General features: G+C 41.8%; 1 protein-coding gene across 3 annotated transcripts in view; it reads left to right on the top strand.

Annotated features, from left to right (window-relative positions):
* ABAT (4-aminobutyrate aminotransferase) overlaps window positions 1-22921 on the top strand; it is a 718549-nt gene that overhangs the window by 589886 nt on the left and 105742 nt on the right. For all 3 annotated transcript variants that reach the window (XM_069210537.1, XM_069210534.1, XM_069210535.1), the window contains exon 8: window positions 10108-10200. In XM_069210537.1, coding sequence (XP_069066638.1) covers window positions 10108-10200 — 93 coding nt within the window. The remainder of the gene's footprint in view (window positions 1-10107; window positions 10201-22921) is intronic.

The following is a 22921-nucleotide window of genomic DNA, read 5'->3' as shown; positions in this document are numbered from 1 at the left end:
CCCCGTTCCCCACGAGCCTCCTGCGTGCCCCCTAGGGGCTTTGGCGAGTCCCTCGAGAGTGCTCTGGATCATCTCCAAACCTGTTGGCCATTGGTTGCCGGCGCGCCTGGTTCATTGGAGCTTCCCTGCTCTTCGCTCTACCTCATCCAGCATATCACTCCATATCTCTAAATCTCGCTCTGCATGGTCATCCGTTGGACCAGTTTCAGTCTCCTCTACTGTGCTATCCCCCACTCGTGTAGATCCGCTCTCCATTTCTTCAGAAGGTGGGACCAGGCCCAATGTTTCGTAATGCAGCATTTGGATAGTACCAGTGCCAGCAGGGCAAACCTATATAGCATTTTGGTCCCCTTTTTGGCTGTCAGAAGAAAGCTGAGCAGGCAGTCTTTAATCAAAGCCTCGAGCTGAACCTCTGTGATCCTACATAGCTCACTCAGTGTCTTGGCCCAGTAGTCTTGTAGTTTCACGCATTCCCAAGTCATGTGAAGGAATGATGCTGGGTCTAACCCACAACGCAGGCACCCAGACAAGTGTGTTGTGTAGATTTTCTGTAGTCTCTGGGGGGTAAGATACGTACGTGTAGGAAGTGGAACTGAGTGAGTTTGAACTGTGCATTGCTGCCCACTTCCCGAACCTTTGTAAACGCACGTCACCACTTAGCGTTTGAAGGGGTGTGGCAGGTCTTCCGACCATCTATCCCGAATGGCCGTCATGTATACTCTGCGATCCAGTTTTAGGGCTTTATATATGCAGGATATCATTCCCCTTGTGGTACCAGGGTCCAGCAGAAGCTGCAGCGTATGGGACTCCTCTGGCTCTGCGTAGAAGGCAGGCAATATCGCTCTAATCATGCAGGAGATCTTGGCGTGCAGAAACTGTCGGGGAGGTAGCTGCTAGCATTCCCGGGTCTCCTCTACAGTAAGGAAGGACTCATTCAGGTATAGGTCTCCCGCCGTAACGCAAACTCCAGCATACCATCAGGACAAGTTTATTGCGACCTGTATATGTCTGAAGCCCAGCAGCCACTTCAGTGGCAGTAGCTTCGCATATGGAGCCCTGCACAGTGTTAGTGTGACTTCATGCATCCACACGTCAGCAACCTGGCATACTATAAATGGGGCCTCAGCTGGGACTCCAGTCCCCATCATTAGGTGACCCGGAAGATCCGTCATTCCATCCAACCCCGCCAGGATGTTCTTTCTCCCCTTGGGCCCTCTGCTCACCTCTGCACCACATACTGCAAGATCCCTGCAAAATAGTACATCTGTAGGTCTGGAACCCCCATACCTCCCAGTTCCATGTCTTGCTTCAACACCTCAAACTTTACTCTACAGCTGTTGACTACCCAAATCAGGGATGTTGATAGGCTGTTTAGTTTGCTAAATGTTGCCCGTGGAATGTTACACATGGAATTCTGAGGTCATATAGGCAACGGGGAAGCAGGGCCATCCTACTTAGCACCTTCCTCCCTATAACGGAGATTGGGAGACAGTTCCAGAACTGAATCGAGGTCTCCAGGTGTGTGAGCACTTCTCCCATATTTAAGTTATAGTTTGCTGCCCCGTTGTGGGAAACCTGCATGCCTAGGTAGCAAAAATGGCTGGGTTCTCAGTTAAGCCCTGTCTGGGGCTGGGCCGTTGCGTCTAACTTCGCCAAGCTCACTAACAGAAAGAGCACCGATTTCCAGTGGTTGACGTGTAAGCCTGAGACTATCTCAAAGGCAGTCAAGATTTCCAGCAACACCGGTAATGAGCGCTCCAAATGACTGATATGATGGAGCCTGTAACCCGCATAGAGGGAGACAACTTGCATGCGGCCCAGCACTGCTATACCACACCGGGTGATGTTGCATCTCAGTTGCTCCACAGCCAGGGAAAATAGAAGTGGGGACAGCAGGCAGCCCTGTCTCGTCCACTTTCCTATGGATATACTTTCAGAGACCATTATGCCATTCCGGACCCTCAACATCCTTTGTGTATAAAGAAGCCAGAACCACAATAGAAATGCAGGTCCTAATCCAATCCGCTCCAACATGGCCTATAAGTCTTCCCGCCCTAAGATGTTGAAAGCTTTTTCAGTGTCTAGCGCAACCACTGCTGCTGTGCGTCCATATACACCATTGAATGGAGTACTTGGGAGAGTCTCCACAGGTTCATAAGAGTACATCTACCAGGCGTGAAGCTACATTGGTCCTCATGAACAAGATTGGTCACAACACGTCCCAGTCACTACAAAGGCCTTAGCCAGTATTTTTGCATGCACTCCTAGCATGGATAGTGGTCGGTATGAGCCAGGGTCCTCCAGGTCTCTGCCTGGCTTTGGAAGCAAGACAATCTGGATCTCTTGCATAGACTGTGGCAAGGAGCCCACCCCTTTGGATTCCTGGAAGTTCTCCAGCATGCAAGGCAGCAAGATGTCTGCAAATGCTTGATAGTATTCCACTGGCAGTCCATCTGGGCCCAGGGCCCTGCGGTGTGCTATAGCTCTAATTGCCTCCTGTAGCTTCTCCAATCAGAGGTCCTCATCAAGACCCTCGCTCTGTGCCTCTGTGAGGCGTGGGAGCTCCAGGTCCATCAGGAAGTCCTGAATTTCTGCCGGGGATGCGTATGGACCCTCACTGCAAACATTTGCCACATGGTGTCACTTTAGTGCATTTATGCTGGCCCAAGTGCTCGCTTTCGATCCATTGGAGCATCGTGATGATAGGATAAGAGGGGGCGGAAGTTCCTGCTGCAGCAGCCATGCTAAAAGTCTATCCAACTTGGCACTGTGCTTGTAGTAGAGATTTACGGCACTCCTCTAACTCAGGGCGTGAGCTTTGAAGGTCCACCTGGGACTCCTCTGCTTCCAGCAACTCAGTCTCTAAATGTCGGCGTCATGTGCTAAAAGTGAAGCCTTAGTCATCCAGCTGGAGTACAATAGTACTGTGGGCCCAGAACAACATGGGACAACAAGGTAAAGAATTTCACTTGCTACAGTTGAGCTCCGGTAACACATGTCTACCCTGACACCCTGCAAAAAGGACTCGCAGTCGGCAAAGCCGTTCAATAAAATACATATCAATAATGCATCAAAAATATGTAACAGAATTATGATTTAAAAAGTTTTTAAGACAGTGTCTTATAGCAGCCGTTCATATTGATCAGGAGGACGAAAAGTGCATAACTTCATAAAAAATGGTGGTGTTGCTTACTGATTCACCTTACCTAGATTGTGATGCAACCCTAAACATTACTCTTTATCATTACAGGACCCTTCACTTGTAAAGCTAGAAATAAGCCACTTCTGCTTCAGTGGTTGGTAATAGTGGCAAGGCACCTCATCACTGCGGAAGGAAAAGCAGGACTTCCAGGTTTATGTTTTTGTGGCCCGGAGATAGACCCCATACTAATTATGATCCACAATCTTCTCAATTCAGGTGGATGCATGAAATACAAATATGGTGATCAGATTTCAGGATTCTAACGTCCTGTGCACACACTGAATCTGGGTTGTCCCAGATGCGACCAAGGGTCTAGACCATCACGTACTAATTTGGTATATGCCAGCTCTGGTTTTTTTTAGTATCATCCAGTGAACAAATCCCCAAAGATACTCCTGAAATATTCCTCTTTGAGGTGCGGATTTGGGTCATTTCTAAAAAAAGAAGGAGTTTCGGTACAACCAAAGCTCTATTAAACAAAACAAAACACCTTCAACCAAACAAATAGCTGCATTGTAGTCCAGTTGGTGTCTGGGGTGTTAACTTTTTCTCATTTGAAGCCTGTGACTCTTGAGTCGGGTCTACATTCAGTTCGATTCTGGCTTTCTTTGAATTATTGAGATCAGCTATTATATGGCAAAGCAGGTACTGTACACTTCTTTCTTTCAGAATTGCACAGATAGCCTTTGTTTTGTCAAACCGGCTTAGTTGCCAGCTGACCTTCAGCTCAGGGACAGATTCTACTGCCGCTTGCAGGTGGTTTTATCATGTTTTATGCGTCTTCTCTTATTCTATTATGAGGATGTCATCAGTAATTTGTAATAACCCATTGGGGTCATGCTAGTAATAAATAAATCACTTCATTCAATCCGAGGTTCCGGACTTGACCAGATGTGAAAATTCTTTCCTACCCTTAACCAGTTAATTTATTGGTTTCAGTTTGGCACTCCTTCCGACAAGGCTGCTTGCCTGGAGGGTGAAGAAGTGCCAGACATAAACCTATTCTTATTTTCAAACAATGTGTGTTTCGTCAAAGTTGGTGGGAAATGAATGCCTAAAAAATGTATGATTGAGCCAAGTGAGTCCCCATCTCTGCCTCACTAATATTTCAGGTTAGCATAAGAAAGATATTGTGATAGACTAATCAGCTTTGGTATGAGGCCTGCTGATAAACAAGAATATTGGTAAAGTGGCGCAGCTGTTCTCTAAGAAGACAATTATACATTGACCCAAATACAGGACACATTCACTGCGAAGGAGTAGAAAGCACTAGGCCTTCAGAGTTATTTTAGAATAATAAATGCTGAGATCTAAGTATTCTCGGAGCTTAAATAACCTTAGTCAAATATTATGAATACATTTATTGAAATAAATCAACTTTCAAAAGAAATGTTTGAAAAATGACATAGAGTAGACTAAATCCAATATGTATTTTACCACATACGGCTTCCGCATTTGGTTGCGAATTGGGTCTTATCACAGTAGATTTTGCAATCATTTTCAAAAAGTGCTCTGCTTAGTTTATTTTGTAATTTAAATAACTTTAAAAGATTGAAGTCTTTACTCATATGTCTACTAAAATCCAGATTAGTCTGATTGAAAATCCACCAATATCTGATAGAGACATCTAGCTGCAGATTCCTTACCTTAGAGTTCTTCCCCAGGTGCTAGACTGGAACGGGACATTTTTCCCAGCAGTACCTCTATAGAGGTAGAGCGTGTTGTGTAACTGCATAGCGATGTTGTCCACCGGATGTGCTGTGGACGGAGTCCACATAATCCCCTCCCTGATGCACTGACCTCAGTTCCTTCTTTTCTGCACTACAACATGGATCAGTAGTTCCTCAGGCCGTTGGCATCTCGACAAAAAATTATTTTGTCGAGGCAACAGTGTACCTTTTTCTACATGTCCTTGGAGTCCAAACCTTGCGGGCCCGATTCGCAGGCAGATGTCAGTGACAGACCCTCATACTGTTTATATATGGTGCCTCGGGGAACACCAAGACTCTGAGGATTGCTAGTTCGTCTGAAGGCATTGTGGAATGACGTATGAAGACCTTGGCGGCACATCTTGCGGAGGCCCGTGTCATCGTCAGTCTCACTCCAGGTGTAGGGAGTGGTTGCAAGTTCGTTCCAGGAGCTGTTCCCACGATCGTACGTCACCCTCAACGTCGAAGAAGCAGTCTGCGAAATGTAAGCTGTCTAAGTCGCAGCATCTGCCTACGTCAAGTAAATCCAGTGTTTCCGATGCCCTCTCCCAATCCTGGGTGAGGAGTCTGTGCAAGAGTCCATCCCTCACCTCCCTGCTTTCTGTGTAGCCAAGACGACTCTAGCCCAGATGCGGGATTATAACAATTCCCTTCATACCATCTTCGGGTCCCTACCTCCCTTTGGCATGCTTCCTAGCCCCAAGGAGGTGAGTGGTATCCTGCCTGACTTCACCCCAGCGGGTTCACCCTCATCATCAGATCCAAAAGGTCTGTACCGGCTTAAGTGCACAGCCCTTTGGGGTTCCCACTTGTGACGCCAGACTTCAGTCAGCTGAGGTCTGCGGTGCCGGTCGACACAGAACCGGCTACCCTATCTGACGCTGAGTCAGCGCCGCTCTGAATCTGGATGGCATCGGGTACGGCGCCAGTGGTGCCGTCCGGATACCTCAACTCCTCCTTCTCATCAATCCCTTGCCATTTTTCCTTCATGAGAACAGGCTTTTGGAGGTGAGGGAGAGGAGCTGAGGTTTAGCAACACTAGACGAGACTGTCCAGCCTCTTCTGGAGGGTATTTGACTGATGGAATTGGGTGAGGCTAGTGGCCTCGAGTCCTCGCCGGCTTTGGACCTCCCCTCAAAGCCTTTCGTCGGAGGTGAGCTCATCCTTCGTGGAGGTGCTGAAAAGGGTAGCTGCGTCCTAGAATTGCAGCTCTCCTCTGTGGAGGTGACCACTGACCCCTTGATAACAGTGCTTCACCAGGGCCAAACAGGAATAAAACCTGTGCTCCCATATGGTGAGGCACTAAATGATCCTTTATAAGGGGCCTGGGTTAAGCCCACTACGGGGGCTCCTGTGGACCAATCCATAACCCATAGACATTGGCTCGACCCCTGGGACTCGATTTGTCTTTTTGGCACCCAAGTCCAAGAAGTTTTGTGGTACAGGCTGCTACAGCCTCTTCTGACCTTAGCATCCTTCCGAACGCTCCTCCGGAGAGCTGAACAAGTTCGGCTCTGCGGTCGATAAACACCTCTTATATTTTGGGCCGTCTTTCCCTTGCGTTATGGTATGTGGTGACATGCCTGCTACTTTCGCTGCCAGAGGAGACCCTGAGCAAACTCGTCCAGACACTCAAGGATGGGCGAGAGGCAGCTAGGTTTGACATAAGGTGTGGTATGGATACCACAGACTCTGTTGGCTTAGCCATGGCTCACTCTCTAGCACTGCGCCATCATGCCTGGCTACACCACTCTGGCTTACAGAGGTTGTCCGATCCACCTTGGTACACATGCCCTTCAATGATGCCCGCCTGTTCGGCACTCATGCTGATTCTGCATTCAAGTGCTTTAGAGACAGCCCAATGGAAAAGATTCATAAATATGTCTATTCTCATGCCTACTGATGGACCCATTTCAGAGTGGAGTCCTATACTTCCTGTTGAGCCAAGTTTCAGCTCCCTTTTTTCACTACAGTCTCCTTCTGGTGGCACTTGCCCTGCCTCTGCGGGTATTCCTATTTTTTCTTATGGCTGTTAATGATAGCTTTTTGTTGTATGCTGTCTGAGAGATGTATATTCTTTGTGAGCCTAAGTGGGTTTAGCACCTGTTAACACAGTTGTTTTTTCTTTTTCTCTGAAGATGGGCTTCATGCTCAAGAGATAGTTACCAGTATGGTATATACCCTGCTCTGTGTAGAGCATCTACATGCCTTATAGGCATTACTAATTATCTTGTCATACTCTTTGTATTCATTATAGGGAACTTGTCATTTTGTCTCCCTGGTAATTTTTGTGCTTGACGTATCTCTTGCACAATTGTTTTTCTTTTGGCAGTGACAAGGTCTTGTGTCTCTGGTGCAGCAGCCTCTCCAGGATGAGGGTTTGAATCCCGCCTAGGGTGATAAATTTACTTATGGCGGCAAACTAGCTGACCCTTTTTTTGTGTTTTTTCTCTTTGCTATTAATATTGGAGCATTACTTATGCTTCTCTTTCTACTGTTGTTCTTCTGCTGAAAGACTCTTACTTTCCTATGTGGAGCAGTGGGGCAAGTGATACTGCCGTTCCACATCCCTGTGACTTTGCCCTCTTTAGCGAGCTACTCTTGCTGTGCCTCAGCAGCAAGGGCTCTTGCCGCTGATATCTCCAGCATCATTAGTACACAGGTGCAAATCTCTTCTTGTGTCTATGTGAGTCATGCTCACCGCTGTCTTCTCTTGTGCTGCTGATCTTGCTTTATTTATACTGCTTTTTCTTCACAAGGAGATGTGTAGTATTTACTTATTGCTTACAGGTATGGTTCTGTACCTTGGCTGTTACAGTCTCCTCTTAGGCAAGAGGCCACACTCATCCAGGGCCTCCAGATTTCTACACTTTTTTTTTAAGACGCCGCCATGTGGTTATCTTCTGTGTTGATGGCTCTCTTCCAAAATACGGTGCATACCTGGTAGTTTATGCATGTTCTTTGAACATTATGGTTCTGTCTTGTATTGAGATTTGTTATTAAGGGGATTGCTTTATCCCTTCGTACACAGTCTCCCTGGTTTGTTCCTTTCACTCTATTCTTTGAGTGTCATGACATTTCTACCCCTCTAATGCTTCAGCGTTATTATTATTAAGGTTCCTTAATTCATAAGGGTATATTCCCTTTTGCTGTGTATCTCACTCCCTTTGGAAAATGCCTATATACTTTGGTATACTGAAGGCAGTAGACATGCTTTGTCTTTTACTTCTGGTGGTTTAATGTCTCCTATTTCCTGTAAGGATGTTATTTCATATAGTGAGCAAATGTTACTCTTTAATAAGTTGCAACCCCTTTCGTTGATTCAGCTTTGTCTACATTGTTTGCAGTTTGCGGACACCCACTTGTGCAGTTTTGTCTTGTGAGACACTTGTGTTTTACCTTTCGCTCTGTACTTCAGCCAGGTTTCTCACCTGCTGCCCTCTTTTAAGCTTTTGTTATCAGCGACCTGGCAAAGGGCCTGATTACAACTTTGGAGGAGGTGTTAATCCGTCCCAAAAGTGACGGTAAAGTGACGGATATACCACCAGCCGTATTATGAGTTCCATAGGATATAATGGACTCGTAATACGGCTGGTGGTATATCCGTCACTTTACCGTCACTTTTGGGACGGATTAACACCTCCTCCAAAGTTGTAATCAGGCCCAAAGTCATTTGGCATTGGTTTCCATGCTTTGGAAGCCTTTCTTTTACTAGTGTGTTTGTGTGTGATGTCCTCCACACTTTCCTTTCTCTTATATTAGTTCTGTCTTGCTGATTGTTCAGCTTGGTCCTCATTCATATTTATGACACCATCGTAGATTTGGCTTCTGTCTTGGCCGGTATCTAATTATATATATTTTCCTTTGTTGTTATTATTTATTTATTTTTTATTTCCTCCTATGTGTATTCTACTTTCTGGATGTCCCAGAGGCATTTACGTATCTCTGTCAGTCTTTTCTTGGGATAACTTCCGACACATTTTGTCCTGCTGCCACTCTGTTCCCATGCTTTTCAGTCCCCTTAGGCCTTTAAGTGCCTGTGGTCCCTTCCACAGTTCTTATGGTGGCATATGCTCTTCTTCACCTCAGCTTCTAAAGGTGTCTGTTCTCTTTGTAGACCAGCTTGTTCGAGTCAGTAGGTATTTGCAGGCTTAGTCGCTTGCATTAAAATCTGCTACACATTGCCCAAGAAGCAATTCCCTGAAGGCTTGCATGCTTATTCAACCAGAGTTAGATCTGCGACCACTGCATTAGAATGTGGTGTTACAGGCCTGTGTATATAACTGGCAGGAACATAGGTTTCCATGCACGTGTTTACCTACATTAAGGTCTGAATAGTGGGGTCTTTTGGGATAGGCATTTGCCTTTTTTGGACCTGCAGGATTTCCTTGTCTGAAATTGGCCTGCAGACCCTCCTCCAGGGATGGTATTGCTTTGGTATCTAGTTCTAAGGTAAGGAATCTGCGGCTGGATGTCTCTATCAGATGAACATGTTACTTACCTTCTTAACGCCTTATCTGGTAGAGACAGGATCTAGCCACAGATTCTTACTGACCCACCCATCCTCCTTACTCTGTGAACTGATTTCAACAAACAGAAACTCCCCTTTAATGGGAAGCTCTACGAACTGATTTTTCTATTTATCGCAAAGATTGATTAACACAAGGATATCTCTTTTTTGGCATGCTGTTTCCATAGGCAGTTTCTATAAGTGGCTCCGTGTTTTGGGGTGTAAAACAGTCACAAACTAAACTGACGTCAAAACGTTGGGGAGGGTATTATATGGACTCCGTCAACTTCACATCCGGTGGGCGACGTTCCTACGGAGTCGCACAACACTCTCTACAGACGTGCAGAGGTACTGCTGGAAAAAAAAAAGTCTGATGCCGGGGGAAGAATTCTAAGGCAAGGAATCTGCTGTCTGTACCACAAAAGGCATTACTGAAGGTAAGTAACTTGTTCTTCATGAAATGTCATTTGCACATCTGTACAATGTTCCTTTCTTTCTTTTTGTATTTGTTATATTTATAGAAAAGACCTTGCCAGTTTGACTGACTGAAGTGTGCAAAAAAAGTCTGCACATATGAACAATCCAATTAATTAAAAAAAGATATAACTTTAAAAACAAACATAACAAACAACTAACCACCTGTATCAAACTTCCCTGACTGCTGCAGTATCACTTTCTTTCCACAGGTGGCCCCGAATGGAATGAGTCAGATCATCACCATGGCCTGCGGATCCTGCTCCAATGAAAATGCTTTTAAATCAATCTTCATGTGGTACCGAGTGAGTATGCCCCCGAACTTAGATCTCTTGATTCACATCATCTTTAATTTCAAGTCAGCCTTTTAAAAGTAATAAGGATGCCAATGCAGTGAATGTGTATATGTTTGTCTATATACAATTAATAGAATTTAATTTAGTGTCACAAAAGTTTTCTTTGGCTATTGATATTTGCTTTACTTAAGCCTCTAAAAATATCATCTGCTAGCAATACAATTCATTTACAATTCTGGGGCCTAGCTGCTAAGCAAACAATAACTATGGGTATAAAAACACAACCAAGCTCCTATCCTTATTTCTGTGCTTATCAAAGTGGAACAGGGAATATTCACCCTGATTCACAAAGATATTTCTGTCAGTAGGTTTAACTTACCCTTGACTTCTTACCTTCCTGGATGTTCACCATTAAGTTAGGCTTAATCGTGGAATAAGGCTTTATCAATTGACATTGGATGGGTGCTGACTACAGTGCAGGGTCCATCCTTGTGTAACATACCTCCATCTTGAGACAATTTCTTCTGAGTTTAGGAAGCAAAAGCTGGAATGCTATCACTTCTTGAAGACATACTTGCTCTTCAGTGGTCCAGTTTCCAGGTAGGTAGGCACTCCGGGATCACCTAGCAGGGACTGGATTCAGTGTTAACGTAGTCAAGTAGCCCTGTCCTATACTAACATATATTGAGGGAGTCTGGGATTTAGAGAGAATAATCCCTAAACAAAGCAACATGTGAATCAACTGTGGAACATTGAGAGTCCAGCACTACATTGGGAGATGAAATCCCCATGGTGGAAATGACCACCATTTATGTCCTGGAAGTGTGTCTGTTCAACAACAGCTTCACTGTGATGGCATAGGCTTCCACTCCTACAGGAATAATTAGAGAGCTGAAAAGTGCAATGCAGCAAATTGAATGTACACTCATTTTAGCTCTTGCTCCAGCTAGGAACTGAATGCTAATTGCTCCTGCTCCGATTTCTGAACATGTAATCAGAACAAGATACAAACTGGTCGTAATTGCCAGTGGAAACTGTGTATAAGGGAAATGTGGGCAAACATGGTATATTTCAGTTATTCCTCAGTACTGACAGCTGAGGTCATATCATGGTGTAAAAGAATACCTTGGGTCATATTATCCAAAGGGGACACTGCTGTGGTATGTGCCTTGACACATCTCTAAATGGATGTGTAGGGCGTAGCCCTGGTCAGTGGCCCTATTACAGTTAATGTACTCCCCTCCCCCACAAGGCAGTCTTGAACTTGTGTCTGCGCTGGCTGAAGCTGCCAGTCCACCTTTCACAGTGAAGGAAGCTTTGTGTCTGGCTTTTCATAGGGGAACAGAGATCTCCCTGCATACGGAAGCAGCGAGCGACTGCACCTCCCAGCAGGGGGATCTCTGGGTGGTCCATGGTTCCCTAGATCCCCTCTTTCAAGGTGTGCCCTAACAGACGGTGTGCCACCTGTTTGTGGTGTGTCTAATTGCAACCTCTCACAGGTTTATGGCCTTTGCTCCATGTCTGTAATATGGCAGTCCTTGAGGCAAAATGTTACCCTCATTTGAAAGGGGCCATCCACCCATGAAATAGAGGGAATGTTCCATGTAGTGTTGGTGTGACCGGTATTACAGAAGGGGCTGCGCAAGCTTCTACAGCCCCTTCTGCAATTCCAGGGTGCCCAAGGGGCAAACAAAGCAGGCGCACACTTGTATAAGTGAAGTGGTACTATATATGCACTCTTTTAAGTACTCTGATATGTCTTTGAGAATCGGTCCAAAACATCCAGCTCCTCATTAATAAAAGCCCAAAGAGGAAAACATCTTTTCCAGTTGTCTTATTTATTTCTCCTAATTGCATAAGAATATTCTCTAAATATTCCTTTCTTTTTCTACTTTAAATGTTTTTGGTCGAATTCAGAAATGCGTAGAAGAGCTTGTAAAAGAATCCCACAAGAATACCATTGTACGTGCCCCACAATAGGCTCCATAGGGTTTATATCATGGCCTAGCTGACCCCCTTAAAGATTTTAGTTGATAATTAACTGTTTGGCAATACTGGGAACCAGCTTTATTTCTCTGGTGCCTCCTTACCCTTCAGATTCAGCCTTCCTTTGTTGTATTCCTTTCACTTACATTGTGATAGAATCTGATGTCAGAGCCTAGTGCGCTCCTTGCAAACATAAAACATGGTATAAAATGCGGACTTAGGGCCTGATTACGACCTTGGCGGAGGAGATTACTTCATCACAAACTTGACAGATATTCTGTTCGCCATATTACAAGTTCCATATGATATAGTGGAACTTGTAATACAACAGACGGTGTATCCGTCAAGGTTGTAATCAGGCCTTTAGTGTTTAACGCACCAAAATCCGCATGGTATGGTAAATACTGTACACATTTCCTGTGTTAAATTTCAGGAAATTTGACCTGCTGAAATTTAACAAAGGCTGAGGTATTTATTGCATCCGATTATCGGACAGGTTATATACATTCCAACGTGTAATTTCAACCCTTGAGTAAACAGGAGTTTACACATGGGTCAGAACACATGGACCCACTATTAATCAGGCTATTAGTATTACCAATACCGACCGGTTTTACCATTACTTTATCAAGCCTTTACGAGTGTTCACATCTGGAATGGCGATATGTACCCCATAAATAGAGGCCTACTTGTAATTCTTTCTCGACCAAAAAACATGAATACCAGAATACTTGTAATCAGGCCTATTAGTAGAGAAAATGTGTAACCTGAGTGCCTAAAAAGCGCAACAGCTTGTCCATGTGGAAACATGATGAAATGTGTGGAAACAGAAGACATTGCCTTAAGATATTTTAACAGCAGTCAAGAAGTGTTACTAAACATTACATAGCAAGTGAAAGCTGTGCAACTATAAACATCTGTTCTGTTCTGCAAGCGTGAAATTAGTCTGGAAATTCTAAAAGATTTACTGTGCTCTTTAATTAATGGTACATGTGCACAGCTTCTTTCATGTAATAGGCTCATCTCTTCAAGCTATTTTAGTACATGCTCTGTTGAATCAGCAACTCTGAAACAATAGCACTTTGAAAGGAAAACAATAATTGGCAAAGCCAATATGTCTAGCTTTGACAATGCTTGTTTTCTTTAAATCTGTAAAGTACTACAAAAACATTTTAAGATGGTGGATCCTACATGAGCACACATGGACACAAATGAGTGTCAACTTTTGAATGTTTTTCCATTGTACCTTATAACAAAAAATGGATTCCCATCTGTGCAGACAAATGAACCATTTAGGACATGAATGGGACGCTATGTTACAGTGATTTTCTGCCAAATGAAAATAAATTTCACATATGCCAAAACAACTAAAGTGACCACAAGCAGCATATGGGAAGCTGTAAGTCTGTCCCAAAAAACCCAGCAAAAAACATAAGGAAAAATAATGATGAGAGTATCTTACAAGCTCTGCCACTAAAGGGCACTGTTTACTGTGTGTATGACGACTTTATGATTTGGAAGTATATCACCACTCACTCACAGGCTAATGGGCTGCCCCTTTGCAACATCCTGTGAACAGTGTTGGGCAGCAGTGAACAACCCTACAACTATATCTGTTCATATGTATGTATCTGTTTTTTATTGTTTTTTTAGGAAAAACAAAATGTCTTGGCTCGTACCAAACTCATGTATATACGAGACATCTTTCTGGTCTAGTATACATATTCCAATACTTGAAACTGATAGGTAAAATTAGCATTTAATTTTTTAATTTTAATTTTTTAAATTTTTGTTTGAAACTTCTTTGGTAGTCTGTTCGTGTACAGGAGAGGAGTGATGGGCTTAGAAGCAGTTGGGCATTATTGTACAACCCAGCTTGTCCACACCCATATATGAGACTCGAAGATTGCCTGCACCCTGCATGTGCTGTCTTTAGTCTGGACTTGAATACAGTTCTCCGATGATGGTGCTGAAAAACAGAGCCAACAAGCAAAACAGTGAAAAGAAGTTGGTAAATACAAGAAGACATAAATTGGGTCAGAGCGAGCAGGAGAAACATATATATGAAGAGAAGTGTGGGTTTGTGTTGCAGTAAAGGGAGTTGCAGACTTCCTTGAAATAGGAAATTATGCACCAGCCAGCTCTCTCCACTCCTGTTTTGCATCCAACTGATGCAGATTGAGTCCTTGACTGCTGAGTTGCTGCAGTTGTAATCCCTTTTAAGTCTAGTCTAGACAGCACTTGCACTGTCTTTTCGAGACATGTTGCATATACTTTGTGGATTTACAGCCAGCCACTGCTCTTCATTTGTTCGTTTCAGTGTCCTTTAAAAATTCTTCCTTCTGTGTGGTTATTTTTCCTATTTGTTCCTCCTTTTTTGTTGTTTGTTCCCTCCCATAGGGCAGGCTCCATTACATATAGTATTTCAATTGTCCCATTTTAGTTAGTGGCTCAGGGACTACTTTTTTATCTCAGTGCTTCGAGTGCTTTTTGAGCCAGATGCAATTGTAATTGTCTCTTCCATGCTTGTTGCCGCCCTCCTCCCCAGCGTGCCTGCAGAGCTACTTATTTTTAATTATATCGGTAAATCACTTTATCTCCCCATGCCACCGTCACCCGCCTTGTTTTTCTCTGTTGTGTTGTTTTTTTTAAATGCATTCACTGAACTTTTTTTGTTCTTGTAGGCTTGGGGAGGGCCGACACGATACTCAAACCCTGTTCGCTAGTTCCTGCGTCAGTAGCTCTGATTGTCATGCCGTAGCCTCTCTCCAAAACAATCAGCATTTTTTTTTTTTTTTGTCTCTGTTTCCCTCATTGAGTTACCCTCCCACCATGCACCCACCCTTAACCTCTTTCTCCCTTTTGTTTCCTGAGAAGCGTGAGCGCATGGGAAGGGCGTTCTCTTGATTACACAGATGTGTGCTGTTAGGAAGTGGGCACTGGTGATGTGGATAGCGCTTTACTCCATTTCAGGGTCCAAAGCAACAAGAGTGCTGCCCTAAATACAGAACTTATCAGTAAGGTCCTAACTTCAGAAATAATTCTTTGTTTAATATTATTCCTGAGTCTGTAGTAAATCTAGTCACGTTGCAAAGGCATCCGCGATAGGAACAGATCAAGCACTTTCACTTTAAACTTGCATAGCCTCTGATCCTGAATCTCTTTTCCGGGTGCCCCTCCCTGCCAGCCGTCACAACATCAACACGCTGTGCATGGTTTATGTCTTGTTTTCTTTATTTCCTGCTTTTGGCTGCCTAAAGGCATAGTTCTAATGGGAGAGTGGAGGGCGCACAGCTTTTATTTCATTAACACAGTGCCCATGTGCATTTTATTTTATCATCATGACTCCGCTGCAGGAACGTCACGCAATACGTTCGTGGTTATTTATTTATGTTTTTAATCAAAAAGGAGCATGGTGAATTTTGCAGACAGTGCAGTTTTCATTTTATCAGCAGAGCACTGGTGTGGATTTTATTTTATCAGCACCCTGCCCACTTCATGGACGACACGCTTTATAATTCAGATTGGCTTTGTAATACTACATGTGCCATTGGCATGACCAACGGGGCTAAGCAGCACCAGTAGTCTAAAAACTAGTCCATTAGCCTATCTCTTTTTTTCTTCTGCACCATTTACCCTACTGCTTTCTTATCACTGAGGGCTGCAAAAAACATGCAATGTCAAAGTAATGCTGAAGCTCACAAACCTAGGTTTGGCAGCCCACTGGGAGCTGGCGCAATGTATAAACCCATAATAAAAGTATTTGCTGTTTAACTTTGCTGCCTCTTAGTACTGTGGATTTCAGGTGTCACCGTGTTATGCAATGACCTGCTCTTTATTTACGTCCCTGCGAATTATGACAGGTTGTCGGTTTCGTTTGGAACTGGAGATGGTGTTTTTTACACTGCCTGTTTATGCAGCAAAAGCGTTTACCGACTCGACTACCTTACTTACAGGTGTAGGAACACAAGAGATTCATGTCCAAAAGTGCCGTAAAGTAAGTCAGTAGCGGGCCACAAAACCAGCCACTTAAAGACCAACCTATCAGAGAGCACGGACTGTTTTGTACATATTAATAAACTCTGCACACGTTCTAATAAACATGTTGTAAAAGATAATATTTTACAGTATTTGGTTTGTTGGTGTGAACCGTGAAGGCACCCAACCTCAACCCCACAAGCTCTTGCCAGAACATTTAGTGTGCCACTGCGATGCAGCATTCAAATCCTAGGTTTCGCCTGAAGTGATGTGGTGTTTTTGGGTAAAGTGCCCAGAATACAACTTCTCTGAGTTGTAATCTTGGCTCTCCCACTAGCCTTCACCGTGTGATTGTGAACAAATATCTTTATTCTCCAATTTCTTATTTTCCACATCTCTTCTGCATTGGGAGCACTTTGGGATAGGCTAAAATGGCCATGGAGGCAGGGAATGTTGTTTGAGAGACAGTGGTGAGTTCATCCTTAGTGGCTTGGAAATGTGCCGCTGTCCTTGATAAGAATCATAAGGGCACTGGCAGTATTTCAGAACCTTTCAAGAAGTGTGCATAAGATGGTTTTGATTCATGGGCTGATACATTTGTTGCCTTTTGCAGTTTTACCCCTCATGGTTCTGTAAGCACAAGGCTTTACTCTTGCAATCTTAATGGGACTACATCAACCCAGATGCAAAAACACTCCATCTGCCCTGTCTGAATTCAACCTTTTGGTTCAAAGATGCACAAAGATCTTCTCAACAAGCTTTTACATGTTTATGGGGTCGCTAGGTTGGTACCAAACCTATATAAATACAACCACATCACACTGGTTTTCTCCTCACTTAAATGGTTCCCAATCGAGACATGTTGAATTTACAAAACTGCCTGTTAAATCTACCATGCACTATGTTTATATATCCTCAATTATCTTTCATAAGCCATATCATACAAGGCTGAAAGCAAAACTAAAGCGCTATGGCAGGGTCAATGCTGGCCGTGTCATAGCGCTTTTTTTCTTGACTTTCTGCCATGTTGCACAGCAGCCAAGCTGTTCTACAACGTAACTAAAAATATTATCAAAGCCTAGAGATCTCCTGTAGGCAAGACTGATTGGCTGTGCCAATGCTTGTTTTAATCCAGTTCCCTTCAGATGTATTAGACCTCTCCAGTTACCAGCTATCTTGGCCAGTTGTCGGCTTCCTACAACCTTTGTTTGGCCTTTGTGGTGAGCATTAGATCACGCCATGTGCATGCTGAAGTTATAGAGTCTTCCTCTTCTCATCTTCTTGTTTATTTTGGGTTTCTTGGTGAGGGCTAGTTGGTGTTTTTAGAGCCATGTTTAGACACAGGCTGATAGACGTGGTTGCCCCTGATGATTCAGATCAAACATCTGGGATGCTCCAAACACCATATTAAGTCAAAGTAAGCATGCTATGATCTCTTCTAAGATCTGCAATTAGGAGAGGCAATTGGGGAATAGTTGGCTGAAGGCAGATATAAGGGGCATGGAGTGCTGGAGAAAATCTAGAATGTTGTGGAATTACCCAAATATTTGCATATAAAGGGCACATATTACATGATCTACCCCTTCCTGGTTCATGCTGCAACCACAACAAAACCACAGCTTCCTGTATATCATGCAGCTCCAACTTCTAAAGGTGTAGAGGTGGCTATTATGCAGAAGCATCCAAAAATGCCAATGGAAAGATACAAGTTAATGAAAATACACAATGGCAGATTCAGTGAAAGTCTCCTCACTCTAGTCCATCAATTTGTAAGCAATAAAAGTTTCCCCTAGTTTTCTAGTGCACTCCTGAAGCATAACTGATTTGCACTGACCTACCCAGCACATTACAAATTCCATTTGTCTTGAGACTCTTGGGTATAAGGCAAGATGTTGAATCCTAAAATACATGCCCCAAATGCCTTGCTGTTGCAACTGATTTAGGTATTTTGATACCTGCTATTTTTTAATTTTAATAATTTTCCAGTTTTTTTACATTTTATTTTCTAAATTTAAAATGTTGTTCCCAAGTGTGATGCATAGATAAATAGAATCTGTGCCTAACCAAACAGTTTGAAGCAGTTGGCAACCATTAAAGAGCTTTTTACAAAACTCTTAAAGTGAAAATAGGAACAAGTTATTTTTAATGTCTATTGGGTCTTCTATTTTTTTACAATGTATTTTCTTCATGAAAAATACAGTTCTCAAGTGCAGTGCTCAGTTCAATAGGATGGATGCAGTAATCCACCTCTGCCTTAGTGTTGCCTGGTATAAAATCTACAATGACCCTTAAAAGCGGGAAGTCACTCCACCATGTAGAATTTTGACTGCCATATATTCTCCCTTTTTATTTTATTAACAAGCTGAGGCAATGTATATTTGTTCTGAACACAAGAGTTACATTAAGAGAAGGTAAAGCTATGGACTCTCTATGGTAATTTCTCCAGTCATACACCATTCATAAGCTCTGGAAAGAAAATCATAGGTTTCTTCACACATTCCTACTACATCCTGGGGGGAAATGTTTTTTTAATTCTAGAACATTAAGGGTTTCCCTGTATATCATTCCAGAAGGCAAGTCTATTTCTTGCTTTAAAAGGTACTATTTTGAGTGTAGGTAGTGTAGACAATATATTCACCTAAGAATCAGTATCTACATAGCAATTACAGTTGCTTTTTAAAAAAAATAGTCTCTTCCCCCCATAATTAGGGTTCAAAATCTATAATCTTTTGATAGTGCTCTGACAATGAATACTGAAGACATTATTACAAATATAAATTTTCAATAATGTTAATTGGCTCACTGAAAATCAGATGAAGTCCTTCAGTGAGCCTTTTCCAAAAAGTGCAGTGGTAGGCCATGCAAGAAACATGTTTGAAATCTTCCACCTTCCGTACTTCCAACATAAACCAAAGTTAATCAACTGAAACATTTTTCTAGTGTTGCCTAAAGTTGATTTTGGAATAGTTACAACCCACTCACCATGAACCTTTGGTAGTGATGACAAAAATATTTTCCATAACTCCTATGACATCTCCAATCCTGTTTCAATAGATGGATCTATTTGAAATTTTGAAAACATCTCTGCAGAGTCATTTCTGGCCAATTTTGTTATATAAAAAGACACCAAACCTAAAATTCATCCCTTAAAAATGTTCCCCAAAATTATACTGTGTTTGTTTGCAAGTACATTTATCAAATAGGACTTCGTAAATCCTTCAATTATCTGTTGAAACAATTTGTCTCAAAAGCATCAGACTGGGCATACACACCTCATATATGCATACATCTTCTAATCCTAGCTATTTAGACAAGAACATTTGTGACAAGGCTGTTCAATTGAATTCCTGTCCATGATTAGCAAGGAGCTTTAAATATTTCTGTTTTAGTTTGGTATATTAATCTCCAGCAGAAAATTCGAAATTATAATTTTACATATCTAAAAAGGGAAGACGTTGGTGTTCTTTTAGTGAATGATTTAAGTTAATGGTTTATTTGACTCAATCCTCTGTGACACTGATCTCCAAAACACATTTGCTTTTTAATGAAATCGCTGGCTCATGTTGAATAGATGAAAAGGTTCATATTCTCCATACATTTCCACTTTTATAATTCAAATCAAAAACAATTTGTCTCATAAGCATCAGACTGGGCATACATACCTCATATATGCATACATCTTCTAATCCTAGCTATTTAGACAAGAATATTTGTGACAAGGCTGTTCAATTGAATTCCTGTCCATGATTAGCAAGGAGCTTTATATATTTTCCCTGTTACATACATTCAGCAATGATGCAATATAAAGCATTCAAATTATCTTTTTACATTTCTTAGTCCAAGCTCCTTTCTCCTTGTTGTTTTGACATTTGTAAATAGGATAGCAAAATCTGAGCCTAATATCTCCACAAAGAAAATGTAAAAATTCCAAACAAGTATTGGGTTGTATCTTTCAGCCCACCTTACTATATATTTTTTTCAATTTTAAGTCATTTTGGGAAGAGAATCATTTTAATTAAGTGTAATTATTCCCAAAAACCAGTGTTCATCAGTTTATTATTACACTTCTCTGTGTTCAGTCTCTTATTTAGAGAAGCATCTTTCCTTTTTCTCTTGTCGATATAATCACAAGGTAACACCCTACTCTGCTTTCCTCTTTCTAGTCTTGATTATGTATTTTTCCAATTATGTATCCACATTTCAGAACAAAGTACTAATGGTATCCAAAATTGCCATCACTGAACTGTCCGGATTGGATGTTAGTAGCAACATGACTTCTTTGTAAAGTAGCATTTTAACTATTTAACCACCATACTGTATCGACTTGGAAACACTCACAGTTTGGCAGTGCAAGTTCTTTGATTTCAGCACAATATTGAATAGTAAAGTTGACAACAGTCTTGTTTAGAGCCCTTTTTTACTTTTTAATGATCTGATGCTGATCTGTTAATCTGCACTTGAATTATGAACCTTTGGACAAAAATGCAATATTAATAATAACCTTATTTCCATTGTTTTCTTTCCTATCAACCATTACTAGAAAGTTCAGTTCATGGTATCAAAGACTTTACAAGTATAAAGATCATGATTATGATTAATGATCATTATACCATTAAGGCATCACTAGCTTCCTTCTGAAATCTTTTAGCAATATCTAAAAATAATCGTATTTTGTCGTAACCATTTGGTTTCCTCATGAAACCAATGCGACCTTTAACTACACTGCTATTGATGTTTCCTTTTAATCAAGAGTCCCAACATTTAGTTAAGGGTTTGATGTCTAAACATAGTACACAATCTTGGCTTTTAATTGTCACATGTTTGATGATCCTTCCATTTTTATGAATGACAGTAATGAGTGAAACCTTTATTTCTCTATAAAACTGTTCATTGGTTGTGATGCAATTGTACACTTGTACAGTAAGCATCAGAACTATTTCTCTATTGGAGATTTTACAAAACACACTGGAAAACCCATCTACACTTAGTCATTACCCAAGCTTTTGACTCTCTTTTGCATCTCCTTAATCAGTAGGTCAAGGTATTTTCTGTCATAATCCTCATTTGCCTGGAGAGAAACGTTGAAGTACCAGTGAATTTCCTTTTGATTGCTTTCTGTTAATCAACTAATGTCCTTCAACTTCCTTTCATCATCTTCAAATATCAACCTAGTTTGATCCAGTCTCAGTTTCCTCACTGCATAAGCAGTATTTCACCAAATGTCTCTCCTTCATCCTAGTAGGTCTGATTTAAATGAAATACCACAAATCTGGTGCCCTTGTGTAGTGTTAATTTACTTCATATTTTGGTTTTACCAACGATCAGTTAAGGTGTTGGCTGTAACCATCTAACACAGGCTTCTCCAATGAGTAGCTTGTGAGCTACTGGTAGCTCTCCAGCTACTTGTGAGTAGCTCTCCTGCATGCAGCCTAGCCTATTAAGTTTGAGGTTTTGTTTGGTTGAATTTATATGTATGTATATCAAAATGGAAAAGTGTGTTTTCAAGATGAAAACTTATGTATTTTAAGAATTCATAATTTCCAAAATATATTTCAATCTAACATCTGACTGATGTACAACATTGGAGACTAATTATTATTAGTTCCTTGGTGTCACTGGCATCACTGTTATGTATTACCTATGTAGAGTCATCTAAAATTTACAAATACTTTTTGTGTTACTGCTAGAAACCCTGCACTGAGATGGTCACTGCTGCTAATCTTGCATATGTTGACCACTAACCTATTCTTGTCTGATGTAGTCAACACTAATAGTATTAGTAGCTTGCAGAGATTTCCACTGAACAGAAGGAGCTCTTATTACTTAAAAGGTTGGAGGTCCATGATCTAACAAATCTCCATCTCTTTCACAAATACTACCCAGACTCCTCCAAACATGGATGGCTACTTCTTTAGGCCTCTTCAGGACAATTAGTTCCAGCTCAGGTTCATTACCATGTAGCTCGATCCAGCGTGGAAAGGAATGCAAGATGGAACTAATTGGAATTTGATTCTGCCGGATAGCAGTTGGGACAAAAGGTCTTCCACCGTCAGATTTCTCTTTTGGAGATTTTACAAAACATACTGGAAAACCCATCTACACTTAGTCATTACCCTTGCTTTTGACTCTCTTTTGCATCTTCTCATTCAGTAGGTCAAGGTATTTTCTGTCATAATCGTCACTTGCCTGGAAAGAGACATTGAGGTACTAGTGAATTTCCTTTTGATTGCTTTCTGTTAATCAACTAATGTCCTTGTTCTTCAACTTACTTTCATAATCTTCCAATATTACCCTAGTTTGATCCAGTCTCAGTTTGCTCACTGCATAAGCAGTATTTCACCAAATTCCTCTCCTTCATCCTAGTAGGTCTGTTTTAAATGAAATACCACAAATCTGCTGACCTTGTGTAGTGTTCATTTACTTCATATTTTGGTTTTACCAACGTTCAATTAAGTTTGGTCTTAGTGGCCTTAATTATAATTCTTTTCTTTTTCTCCTAAGTCAGATTCTAATCTCTTCCGCACACATTTCACTTTTTTGTTTTGCAGCACATGCAAGAATAAACTCTTCAAGTCTGTCTTTAAGGAGTATAATAACTCATTCCTACTTATACAATTATTTATTTTAACCCTGAGAGATGTACTGGAGCTTTGCCTCTTAGAAGAGATTCATGAAGTTTCTAGTAGTCTGATTGTTGTCTCGTTAAACCTTAACCTTCATGGCATTCATCAGTTTGTTTTACAGTGAAAATTGGTGAAGACTGGTT

Source organism: Pleurodeles waltl, chromosome 10 (assembly GCF_031143425.1).
Source record: "Pleurodeles waltl isolate 20211129_DDA chromosome 10, aPleWal1.hap1.20221129, whole genome shotgun sequence".
Classification (NCBI taxonomy): Eukaryota; Metazoa; Chordata; class Amphibia; order Caudata; family Salamandridae; genus Pleurodeles; species Pleurodeles waltl.
The sequence above is the reverse complement of the archived record's forward strand: the minus strand, read 5'-3'. Positions and strand labels throughout refer to the sequence as shown.